We start from the raw sequence: 19,802 nt of genomic DNA, 5'->3' as shown, positions 1-19,802 counted from the left end.
ACTTGGACAAAAGCAGATTAATTAAGAAAAACCAGCATAGATTTGTGAAGTGCAAATCATCTTTAACTAATTTGATTGAGTTTTATGACAAAGTAACAGAGAGTGCTAGTGAGGGTAATGCGGTTAATGTGGTGCACATGGACTTTGAAAAGGCATTTGATGAACTGCCACAAAACAGGTTTGTCAGCAAAGTTGAGGCTCATGGAATGAAAGGGACAGTGGCAGCACAGATGCAACATTGGCTGAGTGACAGGAATGGGACAGTAGTAGTGAATGATTGTTTCTCAGACTGCAGGACAGTAAATAGTCGGGTTCTGTTTTTCTTGATCTATATTAATGACCTAGACTTGGGTGTGCCATTTCCTGATAGTCCATTTATTGAATTGATTTGGCTGAAGATTAGCATATGTGATGGTGGGGACCTCAAGAGGAATCCAAAATGGATCATCCACTTGACACTTTGAGCTGAAAATGGTTACAAATGCTTCAGCCTTGTCTTTTGAACTGACTTGCTGGATTCTGCCGCCATTGAAGATGGGGATGTTCATGGAGCCTCTCCTCCTGTTGTTTAATTCACGACTGGATGTGGCAGGACTACAAAGCCTTGATCTGATTCATTGGTTGGATCAATTAACTCTTCTATAGCATACTGCTTCTGCTGTTTAACATGCATGTAGTCCTGTGTTCTAAGCTGGCACTTACCTTTTAGGTAGGGTGGCACATGCTCTCCTACCCTCCTCTTCATTCTTGTGCTTAAGGGTAATGATAGTGTGAGGGCTGTGCTTTGGATAAGGTTGCAGATTGTGATGGAATACAATTCTGCTGCTACTGATGCACCACAGCACCTCATAGATGCCCAGGCAATTAGGGAGGAGTAATAAATGCTGGCCTTGCCAGCAACACCCATATGCCATGAATGAATATAAAAAATAGGATTGAGTTGTTGGATCTGTTCTGAATCTATCCCATTTAGCACAGTTTTAGTGCCACAGGACACAATGGAGATTGTCCTCAGTGTGAAGACGGGACTTTTTCTCCATAAGGTCTGTGCGGTGGTCACTCCTGCTCATACAAATAGATGCATCTGCAATGGTCAGGTTGGTGAGGATGAGGTCAAGTAGGTTTTCTCTTGTGTTGTTTCTCTTAACACTTACTGCAGGCCCAGCTTGGCAGATATGTACTTCGGCTCACTGTTAAATTGAGTCTTACCTTAATGTTTTCAAGCTGCTATTTGTTTTAAGGATAATAACATTTGGGATACATTTACAAAAGCCAACACTTATCCCTCAATTACTAAAACAGAATATTTGTTGATTACATTGGCGTTGTATGCACATTTGGCTGCTGTGTGTTCCCTACATTACAGTGGTGACAATGTCATTGACTATTAAGTATTTTGGGATTTTTTTTATCTGTTCCTGGCATGTAAGTGTGGCTAGCAAGGCCAGCATTTATTTCCCATCCCTAATTGTCATTAAGATGTTGGTGCAACACCTTCTTGAGATGGTGGTATAGTGGTGATGTCACTGGACTATTAATCTAAGCTAATGCTCTGGGGACATGGGTTCACAGCAACTGATGGGATGTAACTTCAATTAATTAATAATTCTGGAATTGATAATTATTCTCTGTCTGGTTCACTAATGTCCTTCAAAGAAAGATATGTGCCATCCTTACCTGGCCTGGCCTACCTTACTCTAGACTCACAGCAATGTGGTTGACCCTTGAGTGCCCTATGAAATGGCCTAGCGAGCCACTCAGTGCAAAGGCAATTAGGGATGGACAACAAATGCTGGCCTTGCCGGTGACTCCCACATCTCATGAAAGAACAAAGGAAAGTCTTGTGTAAAAACACCCACAGTGTTGCCAGGGAGGGTGCTCCAGGATTTTGATAGTGATAGTGAAGGAACCACGATATCCAAGTCAGGGTGCTTATGTGGCTTGAAAGGTCGTTCGTTTTATGCCTCCTTTTAAAATGGACGACCCGATCCCCGCCGATCCCAGGCAAAGCAATGATACTGGATGTTATGCAGAACGCAAAAAAAATAAATTATGCACCTTTTGAAGACGTTTATTTTTTTTTATAAATCGGCCATCTGAATCTGACCTCAAGACGTTTTTGGCTTGCAAGGCGCTTTTGGGAAATGATACTCTACATCGAATACCATATGAGTGAAACGGTACTTGGGTAACGAAATAAGACACTGAAAAATACCGCTGCCTTCACTCAACGTATTGGCCAGAAACCGTGCCCTGTTCTGGCTCCAGGAGAGATGATTTTTTTAATATATAAATTTAGCTCAATGCAATAATTTCCATGCAGCTTCTTTAAACGTACTGCAAAAGTACTGAAGCGAACCAAGGAGACATCTCGAAAGGAAAGCTGCGGGATTAGTACTATGCGCTCCCCTCCCCCCGGAAAAACTAGCATCCCGAGAAACGCCCAGTATTCCGAGGTGAAGGTTAGGTTTACAGTCACTTCCGCATTATCCTAGTGGCTCTACCTGAGGATATGACGCCTGGTGGAGATTAGCATAATTTATTCCGAGTTTGGTGTTGCTCTGAGCCAATGATGTTGTGTCACTTTCACCACCTGCCATGAGAGAATTCCATCATTCTTCACATTCTTCCGCGTTAGTGTATCAACTTCACAAGCCAAAGAGGCGCTGCCATTAAACACACAGGTAAATGACACTGCGAGCAGTCACTTCAGCGACCACCACTAAAAATCACGTTTGTATTCAAAAATTCACGTGCACATCTGTAATTGGTAATAAAACGGGGCTATGTTTATTTTGGATTTAAAGGCTGCCTCCTTTAATTTGTTACATTCGAGATTTTGGTTACTATGTGTTTGGGTGATGTCGCGTTCTTATTCAAAAAAAAAGAATGAAGCCCAAGTTTCTTCATATGATGTGGTACAGGCAGTGTGTTCTGTTTTGCGTTCATTCTTTCAGGCTGCAGAGATATATATGCACATATATTTAAAGAATGGAGACTCCACTGGAAGTCTTGTCCCGAGCAGCATCTTTAGTGCACGCTAATGACGAAAAACGTAAGTATGGTAATGAGAGCATTGCAGTTTCTCATCAAGGGTTAATAACAAGTGTCCCGGTTTAAGGGGAACCAGAGAAAGCTTTCACAAGAGTGCCTCCGGGCTAAATGTCTCTGATAGGAAAAACTGATGGTCCTTTGGTAGAGAGTTTCTTTTTTTTTAAGTGCTTGCTTAATGGATTTGTCCAGTATATTAATTGAAAGCTTGGGACTCTAGAGTTAAAATACGAAATTGCTTTGCCGTGTGTTAAGTTCTTCCCTTCTCCCCTCCCCCAAAGTTGTAATGCAGTGATTCAGAGATATTTATGCTGCAGCGATTCCGGGTTTGTTTACTACTTGTGTCTGCTGTGTTTTCTGAATAACGTGTATTCTTCCAGTAGACACGTTCTGTTGGGTGTTCACCTTCCACTGTTTGTGACCAGTTCTATGTTGAGTTTTTTACGGAGGGAACTTGATCAGCTTCGCTTGTGTCTGAACTATTTTATTCCCACAACGTTTCCGTTCAGTTTCTCTTTAAATTTGACAAAAGGCACCGCCACCCTGGGAACTGGGTGCCAGTTCGAGAGCTGGCAAACAAATGAGCTCCAGCAGCTTTTGTTTGGGGTGCAGGGGGAGGGGAATGATCTTGCTTAAACCGAAAGTCTAAGGTTTTTTTTCAGACAGACGCTTGTTTTCATTGTCCTAGTTCCCAGAGGAGACGGAAAGGACACTAGCGTAGAATCGCATCCCCTCTATTCGTTGTACAGCAGCGACTTCCCAAGGAGCTGTGTGTGTGTGTGTGACCTGTAGGGGATAATAATGAAATGATGTCATTTGTGTCCAATCACCTCTCCGTCTCAAATGGTTCTCAACGCGCGCGTCCCAGTTTCCGGGAGCGTCCTGCAGTGTAAACAGCTCATCACTCCGGCTACACCAGGACTTCAGACCCCCGCCCCCCCACCGACCCGCTGTCGTAAACATATCGGGATATGTGTAGACTTGTCACATGCACGAGGATCCCATTGACTGTCGATGTGACAGTTCTCGCCCTCAGTAAACAGCACTTTAGTTGTAGTCTCAGCTGCTTTCAATGTAAATCTCCGCAGCGTGCCCGACTTTTTTTTGCTTATTGTGTACATCCGTGTGCTTCCAAACATGTCTAAAGACGCGGGCGCCTGCGTGAGGTCGGCGAAATTGCACGACCGGGAAATTGGCTCCCGTGCTGTTTTACTGACATTTATCTGCAGGCGCACGGAGTCGATTCATGATTTCTCGGGAGGAAGGGGAATTACTTAACACTGAAATTCGATTCCTCTCTTCACTCATTTCCCCTGTTCTCCTGTACAGAAGACAGTGTCTTCGGCAGCATTCAAGCGTTTCCAAAAATTGCCCCAAAGTCAATTATCTCTACAAGGTTATCTCGAAGAATTAATGCAACACTTTTTTCAAATGATATTTTATCAAACGACGTCATTGTCCAATCATAAAAGCAAAATGCTAGAAGTCTGAAATAAACACAAAGTGCCGGAAAACTCAGGTCTGGCAACATCAGTGGAGAGAGCAACAAGAGTTAACGTTTCGAGTCCAATATGACACTTCGGAAGTGAGTCATGTCGGACTGGGAAAGTTAACTCTGTTTCACTCTCCACAGATGCTGCCAGACCTCCTAGTTTTTCCAGCATTTTTATTTTGATTTCGTTATCCAGGCAGCTCATCACGGGAAGCCCCCTTCCTCCAATTTCCCTCATTGGGGTGGTCTTGGAGTGGTTACAGCTCTCATTAGCAGTCTCTTAAAATCAAAATTAATCACCTGAGACTTAAAACCAGAAAGAGATGTATTTCTGAAATCACTCCTCACCTCCATTGCAGCTCATGTCAATGACCTGACAGATTAGTCATATTGAAGTGGCAAGTCTTGCTTCCTTCCAGAAGCAAGCAATTTTCAACTTCTGATCAATGTTTTCAAGCTGGTATTTGTTTGGAGGCACAGATAATAACATTTGAGATACATTGATAAAGGCCACTTAATTTGTGATCAAGTTGAGGGCCAAGTCAGTAAAGGTAGATGGTAAGAGATTCTTTTCACCGGTGATTTCTAATTTCAAGCACTCCATTGCAAGGTTTGATCACTGTGACCTGGCCTGGCAAACAAGTGTGAAATTTAGAAGTCACGTCATTTGTAAGTATGAATTATATCGGTTGACAGTCCAATCTCAATGGTGGAAGCAATTCTGTGGGACAGAATTAATATACACTTGGAGAAGCAGGGATTAATCAAGGACAGTCAGCATAGTTTTGTTAAATGGAAAAACTCAGCAGGTCTGGCAGCATCGGCGGAGAAGAAAAGAGTTGACGTTTCGAGTCCTCATGACCCTTCGACAGTTCTGTCGAAGGGTCATGAGGACTCGAAACGTCAACTCTTTTCTTCTCCGCCGATGCTGCCAGACCTGCTGAGTTTTTCCAGGTAATTCTGTTTTTGTTTTGGATTTCCAGCATCCACAGTTTTTTTGTTTTTATTAGTTTTGTTAAATGTCTGACCAATTTGATTGAACTTTTCGAAGAGGTGACCAGGTGTGTAGATGAGGGCAATACATTTGATGTAGTCTACTTGGACTTCAGCAAGGCTTTTGATAAGGTCCCACATGGGAGATTGATAACGAAGGTAAGGGCCCATGGGATCCAAGGCGATTTGGCAAATTGGATCCAGAATTGGCTGAATGGCAGGAAGCAGAGGGTGATGATCCAGGGGTGTTTTTGTGACTGGGTGCCTGTAGACTTGAACGTAGGAGGGTTGATCAATAAGTTCGCGGATGACACAAAAATTGGTGAGGTGGTAGGGTAGTCTTAGATTACAGGAGGATATAGACAGGCTGGTCAGATGGGCTGATCAGCGGCAAATGGAATTTAATCCAGGTAAGTATGAGGTGATGCACTTGGGCAGGGCAAACAAGGTACAGGAATACACAATGAATGGTAGGACCCTGGGAAGCACCGAGGATCAGAGGGACCTTGGTGTGCATTTCCACCAGTCCCTTAAGATAGCGGGATAGATAGATAATGTGGTTAAGAAGGCATATGGGATACTTGCCTTTATTAGCCGAGGCATAAAATATAAGAGCAGGGAGGTTATGCTGGAACTGTATAAAATGCTGGTTAGGCCACAGCTGGAGTATTGCGTGCAGTTCTGGAATCCGCATTATAGGAAGGATGTGATTGAAGAGGAGATTTACCAGGATGTTATATTTCAACTCTTTCTTGGACTCGAACTCAAGTTCTGTCGAAGGGTCATGAGGACTCGAAACGTCAACTCTTTTCTTCTCCGCCGATGCTGCCAGACCTGCTGAGTTTTTCCAGGTAATTCTGTTTTTGTTTTAAATTTGCCAGGATGTTGCCTGGGCTGCAGAGTTTTAGTTATGAGGAGAGATTGGATAAACTGGGGTTATTTTCCCTGGAGCAGAGAAGATTGAGGGGGACATGATTGAGGTGTATAAAATTATGAGGGGTGTAGATAGGGTAGACAGGAAGGAACTTTTCCCCTTGGTGGAGGGATCAATAACCAGGGGATGTAGATTTAAGGTAAGGGGCAGGAGGTTTAGAGGGGATGTAAGGAAGAATTTTTCATTCAGAGTGTGGTGGGAATCTGGAACTCTCTACCTGAAAGGATGATAGAGGCAGAAACTCTCATAACATTTAATAAGTATTTGCATGTGCACCTTTGATGCCATGGCATACAAGGCTATGGGCCTAGTGTTGGAAAATGGGATTAGAATAGTTAGGCACTTTTTTAACTGGTGCAGTCTCAATGGGCCGAAGGGCCTTTATCTGTGCTGTAGACCTCTATGACTCTATGATTCAGTTTAACCCAACTGCCAACTGACACATAGTCAAAGGGCTGTCGCATGCATGCCAACTGTAAATGTTTTGGAGGCTGTGCCAGTATTTGCTACTTAAACATGCCTTAAACTCCGACTCTAGCATTGCTGCCCTAATTTTTTTCACTCTTCACCCCCTCCTTCAACTGCACTCTGACCCAAACTGTTCCTCTCTTTCCTGCTCCCTTAAATATGGATGGTACCAGAGCAGACTGGGGTTCCTCTTGCTTCAAAAGTGTGAGCAATAGTGATCCTGGTCAAATATATATTAGGAGGGAATACTCACAAGAACAGGAGTTTCCTCGTACAATAAACAGTGGCTGAAATCACTACTTCTATGCTAGGAGCAATATCAAGGAGAGAGAGACCTTGCGTTGATTCTTTGCTCCCATCTTGATTTATTAGGCTGCACAAGGGCTAGGGCTCAATAAAGTAGCAGAAACTGGGATTAGCACTTTTTTAAAGGAAGGAGGAAGGTAAATGCTGACATTAATTGGGGGTGAGTGGGGAGAGGGTGGGGCTGGACAGAGAAGGGGTAAATGTGCAATATGGTTTTTGCAGGGTTGGAAGAGAAGAGCTGTGCCATTTATGTAGTGTTTAGCATCATGGTAAGAATGTGGTTTGGTAAGCCAGGACAAACTGAAGTGTCCTAAGATGATGAGATCTTTGAGCTTTTCTGTATTTGTTGATTTATCTGCATGTCATTTGTTCTGTCATTTACTATTAAAATACTGCGAAGGTAATCCATTTCCTTTGCATAGCTGGCACTGTCAGAGGTTCTTGGCTTTGTGTCAATTTTTGTAGCAGATTCTTCATGATGGAAAAGTTTGGGACCAGGGATGTAAGGGGAATAAATAAGTATTTTCCAAACCTGTTTAAAGTGGACTGTAAATTGCTTTTATATTGGTTCCAGTGGGGCATGTGCATTGCAGGATCCTGAAGCACAAGTATTCCAGCTGGCAGGGATCTGTGTAAATCTGGATTTCCAGGGAAACCTATAGGATTCACAGTAAAAGCTCAATATTTCCTTATGTATTGCAAGTATAGCCACTCAAATTTACAGGTCCAACTTAATGATCTGTGAACTGTTAATCTGCTGTGATCCCTGTATATTTTTGTTCAGTTTAATTCTGCCTTCTCCTCACATCACCTTGGCACAGGTGCCCATTCTTTGTGTATGAGCTTATTTTTTGACAGTGAGTGGATTGAGTACTTTCAACACTGGGGCCATGGGAATTACATCTGATCCTGTCTGTCCTGTGTGCATGCATGCTTCCAGCGGGCACTGCTGCATAACAACAAGAGCCTGGAACCCCGGCCCAATTTATTTGTCATTTCCTCATGGCCTCAAAAGTGGAATCAATCCTGCAGTTTCTCTCCTGTTCAACTTTTGTGTAAAAGCTAGCAGGACGCACTCGGACTGACTAGTGAGAAGACCCATTTTTAGTGGCTGCAGGAACAGGCCTTGTACAAGGTAAAAGCAGCTTAAGGTTTCCCAGCTGTGTTGGGCTCCGCTGGGTAGTGTGAAGCCAGATGTTTAATTGAAAGTAATTGTTAAGATTGGCTTTCCACATTTACTTTAGTAAAACCTCCTGTCTTAACCCAACATTCCATTTATAGACCTATATTTTGTGGCATTTACATCGTTTGAAACCAATTGAACTCTATCGTACAATACGGCAGACCAACACTAAGCTAATCAAAGAAAGAACAGTCCTGTTACATGCGGGTGGTGTAAATAGCCATAATGTAGCTCTGCTCTTCATTTATGTGTGTTCAGGCTCGCATTAATTTATAAGTGTCAGAGTTTTTATTTACCACTGCCATTTAATACACTTTTATGAGGAGCATATAGAGGTTAAGAAATCCAAATACATTGGTCTAATTTTGCCTAAACATGTATTGGCAATGAATTATTTGACTTTGGGAGAAGGAGGCGTTGCAACTGTGTCTTTGTTTGGGCACACTATGCTGGTTGTTCCACTGCCTGCACTGAGATCAGCAAATATTGCTTTTACCTTGTACATCAGACCCTGAAAGAGTGCTAGAAGATGATCCCCATGTGGTGCTTTCTCACATTTACATCATCACTTGCCTTTACTCTCCTGGGAAGTCTATTCAAAATATGGAGGCCAGGCATTTCCGTTGCAGGAGAGCGGAGGCAAAAAAAACAGGAGCAACATTTAAAAATTAGATTTGGTGAGCCTAAGAATTCTTGCGGAGACAGTTCTGTGAGTCAGTATGCTGCATCATTATAGTATTGTATACCATGATGCATGGATATGGGCTCATTGCATTTAGGCAGCCCAAAAGGGACACAGTTCGTCTAACGGCAGATGGAAAAATTGAAGACGCCTGGGTCTGCGCTGCAAAGACTTTGCAGATTTTGTATTCAGAAAGGACATTGATGTTTGGAGTCAATAGACAGGCAACAGAGCAGTTTAAGAGAGAGGTAAAACTTAACACCAATTATATTTCAAGTTAACAATCCCAGTGTAATCTTTTTAAACTCCTTCTTATCCGCTAATATTGGGAAGCTATGAAGAAACAATTACTGTTATCGTTTGTGTTTTAATGTCTCTCTCAGCTTGTGGAGGCAGCTTCTCAGGTTTCCTTCAGCTTTTCTCCTTTTATTCTTTCATTGCCTGTGGGCAACACTGGCAGGGCCAGCATTTGTTGCCCATCCCTAATTACCCTTGAACTGAGTGGTTTGCTAGGCCATTTCAAAGGGCAGTTGACTGTCAACCACATTGCTATTGGCCTGGATGCACATGTAGGACCAGATCAGGATGGCAGATTTCTGTCCCTAAAGCACATTAGTGAACCAGATGGGCTTTTATAACAATTGATAGCTGTCATGGTGACCTTTACTGAGGCCAGTTTTATATTCTAGAATTTCACGAGCTGCTGTGGTTGGAATTGAGCATTAGCCTGGGCCTCTGGATTACTAATCTTGTGACATGATTGCTTTGCCATCTCCCCTTTTTAGCTACTGAAATTTGGCAAAGTAAAATTTATCTTTTTAGAGTTGTTGATCAGTCGTGTGTACTGTAGCCTTTAAGATCAATAAGTCCTTCACGTTCCTGGCCTTGCTGGGCTTTTCACTTGCTACCGGACTCCTCTGGCCTTACGTTAGGGTATTTGAGGCTCTCAATATTAATGTCAAGCCAGCAAAGTGATTTAATCCCATTTCTATTAAAGTTTTTTGTTTTACATTGTTCTGTGATGTATATATGTGTCTACATTTTGTTTTGTTTTGGGAAAAGTATTCCTGGATGGAAATGTTGTATGATAACATCAGGGACTTGTTTTGTTTTAATAATACTACACTTCCTCCAGCTGATGCTACAACAATTAAGTCATGAAGGCTCTTGAGTGTGACCTTTTTTGGAGTGCAAAATCTTTTGGTTATGTCATTGGTCAGTCACTCATTACCACTGTTAAATTGCTGGGAAAATTGTCCAGATTTATTTAGGCTACGGTCTTTTTTAAAAGGCAAATGTACAATTCTTGATCCAATTGCCTGCTCACCAGAAATTGTGTGCACATTATTCTAATCTATGGACTCAAAAAATGTTACCTCTGTCTCTCTCACCACAGATGCTGCCAGGCCTGCTGAGTTTTTCCAGAATCTTCTGTTTTTTTATTTATTATTATTATTTATGTTGCCTTATTCAGTAAGATCATTGTTTTAAATGAAAGTGGAGATATTTAGTCTTTTTAATATGACAAGAGTTTCATTTCTGAGATAAAAGCAAAATACTGCGGACGCTGGAAATTTGAAACAAAAACATAAATAACTGGAAAAACTCAGTAGGCCTGACTGCATCTGCAGAGAGGAACACAGTTAACGTTTCGAGTCCGTATGACTCTTCATCAGAACTAAGGAAAAATGGAACTGAGGTGAAATATAAGCTATAAAAACAAAAAACTGCGGATGCTGGAAATCCAAAACAGAATTACCTAGAAAAACTCAGCAGGTCGGGCAGCATCGGCGGAGAAGAAAAGAGTTGACGTTTCGAGCCCTCATGACCTTGAGTTCTGTTGAAGGGTCATGAGGACTCGAAACGTCAACTCTTTTCTTCTCCGCTGATGCTGCCCGACCTGCTGAGTTTTTCCAGATAATTCTGTTTTTGTTTTGAAATATAAGCTGGTCGAGGGGGGTGGGACAGAAGAGCTGGATAGAGGGCCAGTGATAGGTGGAGGCAAAGAAGAGATCGCCAAAGATATCATTGACAAAAGGACAAAGAGGTGTTGGCGGTGGTGATATTATCTAAGGAATGTGCTAATGGTGACGTTAAGGGTGGAAAGCAGGACGAGCAAGTGACAGCCCTAGTGGGGGTGGGGTGGGGGGAAGGGATCAAATTAGGCTAAAAGGCTGAGATAAAACAATGGCTGGAAATTTAAAAATAATAGAAATAGCACATTAGCACATTCCTTGGCTAATATCACCACCGTCAACACCCCTTTGTCCTTTTGTCTGATATCTTTGGCAATCTCTTCTTTGCCTCCACCTATCTCCGGCCCTCTATCCAGCTCTACCTGTCCCACCCCGCCTCAACCAGCTTATATTTCACCTCATTTTATTTTTCCTTAGTTCTGATGAAGAGTCATTCGGACTCAAAACGTCAACTGTGTTCCTCTCAGCAGATGCTGTCAGACCTGCTGAGTTTTTCCAGATATTTTTGTTTTTGCTTCATTTCTGAAGCCTGTGAATTTGTAAAAATCCAGTAAACGTTGGCACTTCAGGTTGGGAAATGAACACTTTGGGTGAAGTGTACATGCTTGGTCTTTCACAAAGTGTTTCAAAAGAAACAGATGAGCTTTGTTCAACTACTATCTCTGTCTCAGTTGGCTGATGTAGACTGAGATTAGACAATACCTATGATAATACAGATCGGCTAATGTGTCATCAGGCACTTTTTTAAAAAAAAAAGTGTAGAATTATGTTTTATTACCTAACTTCCAAAGAAAAAGTCAACTTTGTATCTTGTCCAGCAAAGTAGGACTCATTTGCTTTGAAGGTATGTTTGTACCTCTGGCACGTCACATTACACTGAAGTGACTAATACTTAACTGAAAAAGCTATGGTGCTCTGTTGCTGTTTATGAACCTTTAAAGAGATGAAATAAGCCCTTTGAAATAAAAATAAAAAGTGCTAGAAATAACTCAGGCCAGGGAGCATCTGTGGAAAGAGAAATTAATGTCTCGAGGGGGCGATGACCTTTTTTCCGGAACTGGAAAAAAATATAGATACGGCAAATTTAAAGCAAGTACTTTCTGGGATTGTTTCATTTTCTGTAGTTGTTAAAACGTTTTTTTTTTCATTTTGTTGCCTATATTACAACTTGGGGGGTGTGGGAAGAGCAAAGGGAAGCATCTGTGATAGGTTGGAAAGCAGGAATGATTCATTGACCAAAGGGATAATGGTGAGAAGCAAAGGGGGAGGGAAATGGCCAAGTAAAGAAACAAATGTCCCAGGAGGTGGTGTAATAGCAGAATCGGACCAACAGCTGCTGTCTGAGAATATGGGAGTGATGGCTATGATCAGCAATTGTTGAACTCGGTGTTGAATTTGGAAGGCTGTAAAATGTCCAATTGAATGATAAGGCGCTGTTCCTCAAGCTTCCAATGAAGCTCAATGGAACAATGTGGAAGGCCAGAGTCTAAGTGGGCAGAGATTTAAAATGACAGGCGGCTAGAAACTGGATGCACAGCAATCACACAAGTAAGCTATATGATCCACTCAGTCAAGGATATTAGTTAACATTTAGAATCAAAGGTTTTCATATATTTACCAGTCCTTTATTTGCCAGGCCCTTTAGAAGCTCCTTTATAATAATTCTTCAATTTCTAATTTCACAGACAATCAATAAAACCATTCTAACTTAAAGGCTTATTTAGAAAACCCTGAAGAAGTGGAGTCTTAGTTTTTCCACTGCTTGTAATTTAACAGCGTATGAAATACTTTCTGGGATTGTTTCATTTTCTGTAGTTGTTAAAACTTTCTTTTTTAATTTTGTTGTCTATATTACAACTTGATAACAGGCTGGTTAAGTACAGGAGTATAAATGTGCATCCATAAGACAGTATATATTGTGTCAAACACCTTTTTGAAGGTATCATTGCATTATGTCCTCTGACTAATTCTTGGAAAAAATTGTCATAGGAGTTTGACTCATCAATACTAAAGGAAAAATGTGATCAGCACTGGTAGTTAGTCGCCTGCAGTGAGATGAGGCATACAGTTTCCATCCCAAACCTTTTGACTCAATCATGTTGCATATGTTCTCCACCCGTAATAGAAATGAGTGCATTTTGATAACATTAGATGATTCAGGACTTTGCCACATGTACATGCAGTGTCTCTGTCCATTTTTCATTGACATAAATTTGACTCGGATGAAAGAGATTTTACAGTAGTTGTCATTGTGAGTTAGCTCTCTTTTTTTAATACCTGGCCTCTAAATAACTTTTTGTGATTTTCTGCAAAGCTTTCAGTGGATTCACAGAGAGGAGTCTTTACACAAGATGTTATGTGTTTTCTATGGGTTCCCAATGCTCTCCTGGCTGGTCTCCCATGCTGCTATTTGCTGAGCGTGGTAATTTGTGGTTCTGAGCTAACTCTTTCATCACTGTACAGTATCTGCAAAGCACTGAGTTGGTGGGCTACCAAAAGAAACTCTTTTAAAAAGACCAATAGACCTTTTTAGTTTATCTCTTTAATTTTCTCCCTTCCTCTGACTTTCTCTCTTGTTTCTTATGCCCTAAAGGCATTGACTTTTACTTGGTTATGACTCCTCTGCCACCAGTTACCTGTTACTATTTTGTCCAGATTTTTGTGCATTTCTTTTGTCTGTGAATGTTGCTGCTATTCATTCACTGTCAATTTCAATTGTATCCCCACCTGATGTCCATGCTTGCACACTTCAAGCAGGGGTTCCTGGATAGTGACTGACTGTTCCAGCAGTGCTGAAATCAATTGTAATGCCATATCAACTCTCCAGCTTAGATCTGCTAACTTGGGCCAGGTTTCAATCTTCTTGGCCTATATTAAGTAGCTGCATAGTGAGTAAACTCAGAATGCTTAAATCATTACTTTTTTGTTACCTTTTTTATGTCGATTGTTGTTAGCAAATAAGGATTTCAAATTTTACCTCGTGACTACAGTGTAGTGGGAAACTGCCCTATTTCAATTAAGTACATATTTAATTCTCCACCACCCTTAAGAAGGTGCAGTGTTACTCATGGCATGTCGAGAGAGCTGATCATTCTGCCTGTAAACTTGAGTTGTGGGACTCGCCTCCTTCCAGCTGGATCTTGGTGTCCAGTCCCTCTTCCCTTTGGTGGGGTATCTGTCTGAGGAGAAGGCAGCTGGTGCTATTGGAGCAGTTGGCTGTGGTATGGCCTCTGCTCTTGCCCCTCTGCAGAGGTGGTTGGTGGAGCTGCATAAGTTGCTCCCATGCTGTGGTGAAGGCTGGCGTTAAGGAAGTGCAGCTGAAGGTGGATAAAGTGCATTCCAAGAAGTTGGCAACTGTCGAGCAGTGAAAGCACTTTGAGATAAGTGTTTTGAATAGCAGTCTCTCAATGGCCATGGTTAGAGTGTAATTGACCAAAGTATTCCCAGCTTGTCAGTTTTACTGAAGAAGCTATTCCTGCTGCCCTCCTTGCCTTAATGACCCCCGTGAGTTTCTGACAGTTTGGGAAACAGTCTCCCTGGCTGGGAAGTATAGGATGCAGGATTAAAACAGGTCATAACAGCAAAATACTACGGATGCTGGAAATCTGAAATAAAAACAGAAAATGCTGGAAAAAACTCAGGTCTGACAGCATTTGTGAAGCAAGAAACAGAGTTAACGTTTCGAGTCTGCATGACTAGTCATACAAGCTTGAAATGTTAACTCTGTTTCTCTCTCCACAGATGCTGTCAGACCTGCTGAGTTTTCCCAGCATTTTCTGTTTTTATTTAAAACAGGTCATGATTGGCTTCTTAATTACCTCAACCAATTCTTAATTACTTAGCAGACAGTTCCACTCACATTCAATCCTGGCCCAGGAAACGCTGGAAGACGGTGGGATTGCATCAGGATCCCAACCTAATATCAATTTTGGGACTTTTTCACCCTTCCCCAAGCTCCCTATACCCAGTTGGGGGAGTTCTGCCTTTTGTATCACTAATACTTCATATTCTTGGTATAACAATTATTTTCAGGGTTATCCCAAAAATCAGGCTTTAATACATTGTGTTGAATAGGATTATTTTAGTTGAATAATATTGCAATCTGCTGTAGGTAGGAGTTGAGAAATATAGTTAGAATTTGCACCATTTGGCTGTGTGACAAATGTAGTAATTTTTATTTGAGCCATAGATTTTAAAGAAGCAAAATGAACAATACAAACTCCTTTGCTATCTTATCGGGGAGAATTGCCTCCTAAACGTTATTCAGTAAAATTCCAGACGAGTAGGCACAAAAAATTTCTTGCACTTAAATCAATCGGGTCACCTACATTTCACCCATTTCCTGCACCTTACTCTGAGCTCCATAAGATAGGAAACCCATGTTAGTTTTATAATCAAGTGTTCGATGTACAGCTTTTGGAAAGTTTAGATTGTGGCAGTAATTTTCTGGCAGGTAGTTGGAAGAGTTCCAATACTGGCAATAGGTGAAGAGATAGTTAAAAGGTCATGCAGCAATCAATATGCTGTAAATCTGTCAATGGCTATTCTGATGGCTTGTGGCTTGGAATATATCGGCATGATTAAACCAAGATGTTGAGCATAAATACGCATTTTAGCTTTTGAGTTGCTGTTAGATATTTGTATTTGAGTAGGATAATTGGCAAATCGATTTATGTTTAAATGGTAAAAATTGAACATAAGTACATTGGAAATGATTTATTTACAAAATATTTTACTGCATTTGCTTCTGTTGACTAATGTGCATCATTTTAATAGAATTTTAAGCTGCTATAATTCTGTACTGCTGCTGTTATTCTCTCAATCCCTAAAGGTGCACTTGGTTACACACCAGTGGAAATTAGATTATAAATAAATAAGATATCACCCAAGATCTCAAGCAAACTGCGGTGTTACTTCTGTCTTTTTGTCCTGATGATTCTGTGGGGAATTTCATGTAAAGTTGAATGTTTGTGATCTGTTGGTATACTAATTCTTTAACACAGTGGCAATTTGATAGGTGAGCAATGGCTAAATAGATAGTACTAAATGACACCTTTTTAGATTGCGGGTTATTGTTGTCTTTTGTTATAATGAATGCACCCAATAAAAAATGGCCGTTGGTCAGAGTTTTTATTTTGTCCCTCAATGATGGAAATAATTAACTTAAGCCAAAACTACATTGAATTTTTTTTTAAACAGTGGATAGATAATGCCACTACAATTTGAAGATTTATAGCAGGCTGGGTGACTTTAATTTTGCTGATGAAGATAAGGACCGAGTCGCTGGTAAAGGGCTGGTTATATTGAGACGTTGTGGCTACTGTCTATCTTGTCACCATTTTATTTCTTTACCTGTGATATGCCCCTGAACCCCATGCACAAAATACACAACACTTGCTACAGGAAACAATTCCACTTCTATTAAATATTAGAAGTTTGTCAAATAGAACGAGGACAAAACATTGTATCAATATTTAAAATGATTGTTATACGCATCTAATTTTACTGGTTCTGTGATATTGGAGGATTGTAGGGCTGGAGGAGGCTGCAGAGGCAGGATGGACGAGGCCATGGAGAGGTTTGCAAAGAGAACAGTACCCGCACATACTGTCTGTTAATTTGAGTGTCCACAGCTCGAACTAGGACTGTTTAATTAAAACTCCTGTCAAAATTCAGCAACATTGATGCCTCATTCATTACACCAGCGTGAATGCACTAAATGGGACTTCTAAACATGTGATTCAGTATTGCAACAATATATTACAAAAATGTTAATTTATTGTTGAAATAATGTTAAATGAGCATTTTAAGTGACAATTCTCAGAACTTTTGAGATCATGTTAGGGTGATTTGAATGAAGAACAGCTCAAATGGAGTTACTTGCCTCCACATTCGTTTTCGGGCATATGTTCAGTGTGTGCTGCAACAATAGTGAATACTGAATCTTAAAATCAAGACATTGCTGGACCAGGAGCCAATGTAGGTCGACGAGCAAGAGGTGATGGGTGAGTGGGGCTTGGTGTGGGTTGGGATGTGAGCATTAGAGTTTTGGATAAGCTTAAGTTTATAGGGCCAGAATTTTGTGTCCCAAGGTAGGGCATGTGCCCGACCCGAACTGGCATAAGGTCGTGCGAGATGACATCAGGCAGGCATCACGATGTCATCGTACACTCGCGCGATATTTGGCTCAGCAGGGCGTGCTTCTGACTTTTGTAATTAAGCCCATTAATGGCCCAATTGTCAGTGATTTCTCGTGGCCCATCAACCTTACAGCTGGCGATGGGCCAATCGGCCAGGCGGTCTTTACATTTTTTTGCTCAAACATCTAAGGGTGGGACGAAATCTCCGTTAGGGTTTAAAATAAAAAGAAATAACTGGGAAATTTTCCCAATGAGGTATGTTTTCAGGTGCTTGATTGTGCTGCATGGACATTTTTTTTCCATAATTTTTGTGCTTTATTTTGTTTTTTGGCAGTCTGCAGCCCCTTGAGGCATCTGTCTGCCTTCAGGGAGCTCAGTGGAAGCGCTCACCAGCACCCATGATGACATCGGCGCCCGCCCTCTTCCCAACCCCACCAGCAGTGCTGAGCCTTTCTCTGGGCATGTTTCACGCTGGCTGCCCGTTAATTGGCCAGCCAGTGCAAGATCGTGTTCATAGCACAATCTCGGCTGGGAGCGGGTTTTACGTCCACTTCCAACCACACTGACCTTGGGCACACCCTGAGGGTAAAATTCAGGCCTAGGCTTTGGAAGATGGGGACTGGCTAAGAGTGTCAGATTAGTCAAGTCTAGAAGTAACAAAGATGTGAATGAGCAACAGATGATCAAAAGTAGGGGCATAAACGGTTGTTGTTATGAGATGGAAGCAGGCAGCCTTGATGATGAAGTGGACATGTGGTCCAAAGTTCATCTTTGGGTCAAAACCAACACTAAGGTTGCAAATCATCTGGTTCAGCCTCAGGTGGTTGCCATTGAAGAGAAATGGGAAAATAACTGGTACTTGTTGGGATGGTGTTTGTTACAGAATGGTATGTCTTAAAGAAGTCTTTGTATTATTCTGTAGGTTAACTTTAAGTCTTTATTAACTACGAGTACTATTTACACATGTACCCCTAGGAGCTGCCTCCATTCTTATGTCTTTACATGACTCTACTCAGCACTACGATGATCCCTGTATCTGGGTCATGTGCCTTTTTACACACTGAGCAGTATTTTTCTCAGTCCCACATTAACCCTGTATGTGCCAGACCCTTTTACTGCAGTACTGCTGTTTCAGTTCACACAGGTCAATTCTTGCTTTAGAGAACACTGTTTTCACAGCACACACTGAACTTATAATACTTAAATGAGTGTGAAACTGTATTTGACCTGATTCTTATTCTGTATCTCCCTGTTATGATCTCAAAAATTCTAACCATGTGTAACTTAAAAGTTACTTTAGCATTACTTCAACAATAGATTACCACTTTTTGTAATACACTGTCACAAAACTGAATTAAATCTTAAAGTCCCATGTAACACATCCATGTTGATGTAGTGAATTTATAAGGTGCCAGTGTTGCTGAATGTTGACAGGAGTTTTAATTAAACAGTATTTTGTTGGCTGTTGTTTCCTAGTTCAAGCTGAGGACAGTGAATTAACAGGGACAGTGAATTAACAGACACAGTGAATGGGGGTACTATTCTGTCTTGGCTCTGAGATTTGCAGTGTGAGAGACATTTAAGACTATAAACACTAAATCAGTGAGTTTTTTTTTTTGCTTTACATAGAAGCCTGGATAAGGCCTTTGGTAAGAATACACATCTATAATTCTTTAGCTGTGAGACTGAAGCTACATTCGGGATTTGTAATCAGTGAGGTTAATTAATAATCAAAGAATTATTCTTAATGGCCCTTACTGTGCTGTGTTTTGTTATTATATTTTGCTGACATGGGGAAAGGATTAATTGTCTTTGTGTAGGCTGCTCAAGGTGTTTAATGTCTCTTGTGTATTATGGAACCATTTCCAATTGTTGGTTCCTGATGTTAATTGTTTGAATTCAACACAACAATCTCTGTACAAGACTTATGCACATGCAGTTGGATAAAAGTAGAAATGAATGTGGAGTTATCACAAAGTTTAATTTGCAATTTTTCATGCCTGGCCTGGATCTTCCACAATACCAGGGGTAGATTTTCACAAACCAACAGTGACAAAAAAAATGCACTCTGGTGACTTGTACTGTGCTCAGTATATCTACAGCCAGAATCAAGATGGCAGACCTAACTCAAGAGCTGCCCTTGCACTTCTAGACATCGGAAGAGACACACTCCGAGTTAGCCTACAGAATTGGACCGGTGTTGGAACTGTTGTAGGTTGAGTAAATGGAGGAATTTTGTTTTCTTTTCCATTGAGTAAAGTTCCCCAATAAACTGAGACTATCGTATCATGTTACCTACACCAAAGAAACTGATAGTCTTGAGATAGCAGTCAAGTTCCGGTTTCTGAGTTAGGACCACAATTGTAATACTAATCACTTTTAAATGTCAGTGAAATCTTGCGTTACAGTTGAATCAAAACAGTTCAGAAGGACAGCCTTAATGACCTCTTTGGTGGAGCAGTAGACCTTAAAGGTTGCAGTTACACTAGCTGATGGGGAAATCATTCTGTGCAAGTAAAGGCAGCAATGGAAATTCTTTTACCCACCCTAGTCAGGGTGGGGATATAAACCTGCACC

The 19,802-nt window shown here is 41.2% G+C and overlaps 1 protein-coding gene across 1 annotated transcript in view; it reads left to right on the top strand.

Moving 5' to 3' along the window:
- The first annotated feature begins 2,961 nt into the window (after positions 1 to 2,961).
- The window catches only part of vgll4b (vestigial-like family member 4b), a 113,363-nt gene continuing 96,522 nt past the window's right edge, over positions 2,962 to 19,802 (top strand). The window contains exon 1 of the mRNA XM_041192276.1: positions 2,962 to 3,055. Coding sequence (XP_041048210.1) covers positions 2,992 to 3,055 — 64 coding nt within the window. The 5' untranslated portion in view covers positions 2,962 to 2,991. The remainder of the gene's footprint in view (positions 3,056 to 19,802) is intronic.

The sequence above is a fragment of the Carcharodon carcharias genome, chromosome 7, assembly GCF_017639515.1.
Source record: "Carcharodon carcharias isolate sCarCar2 chromosome 7, sCarCar2.pri, whole genome shotgun sequence".
Lineage (NCBI taxonomy): Eukaryota > Metazoa > Chordata > Chondrichthyes > Lamniformes > Lamnidae > Carcharodon > Carcharodon carcharias.
The sequence above is the reverse complement of the archived record's forward strand: the minus strand, read 5'-3'. Positions and strand labels throughout refer to the sequence as shown.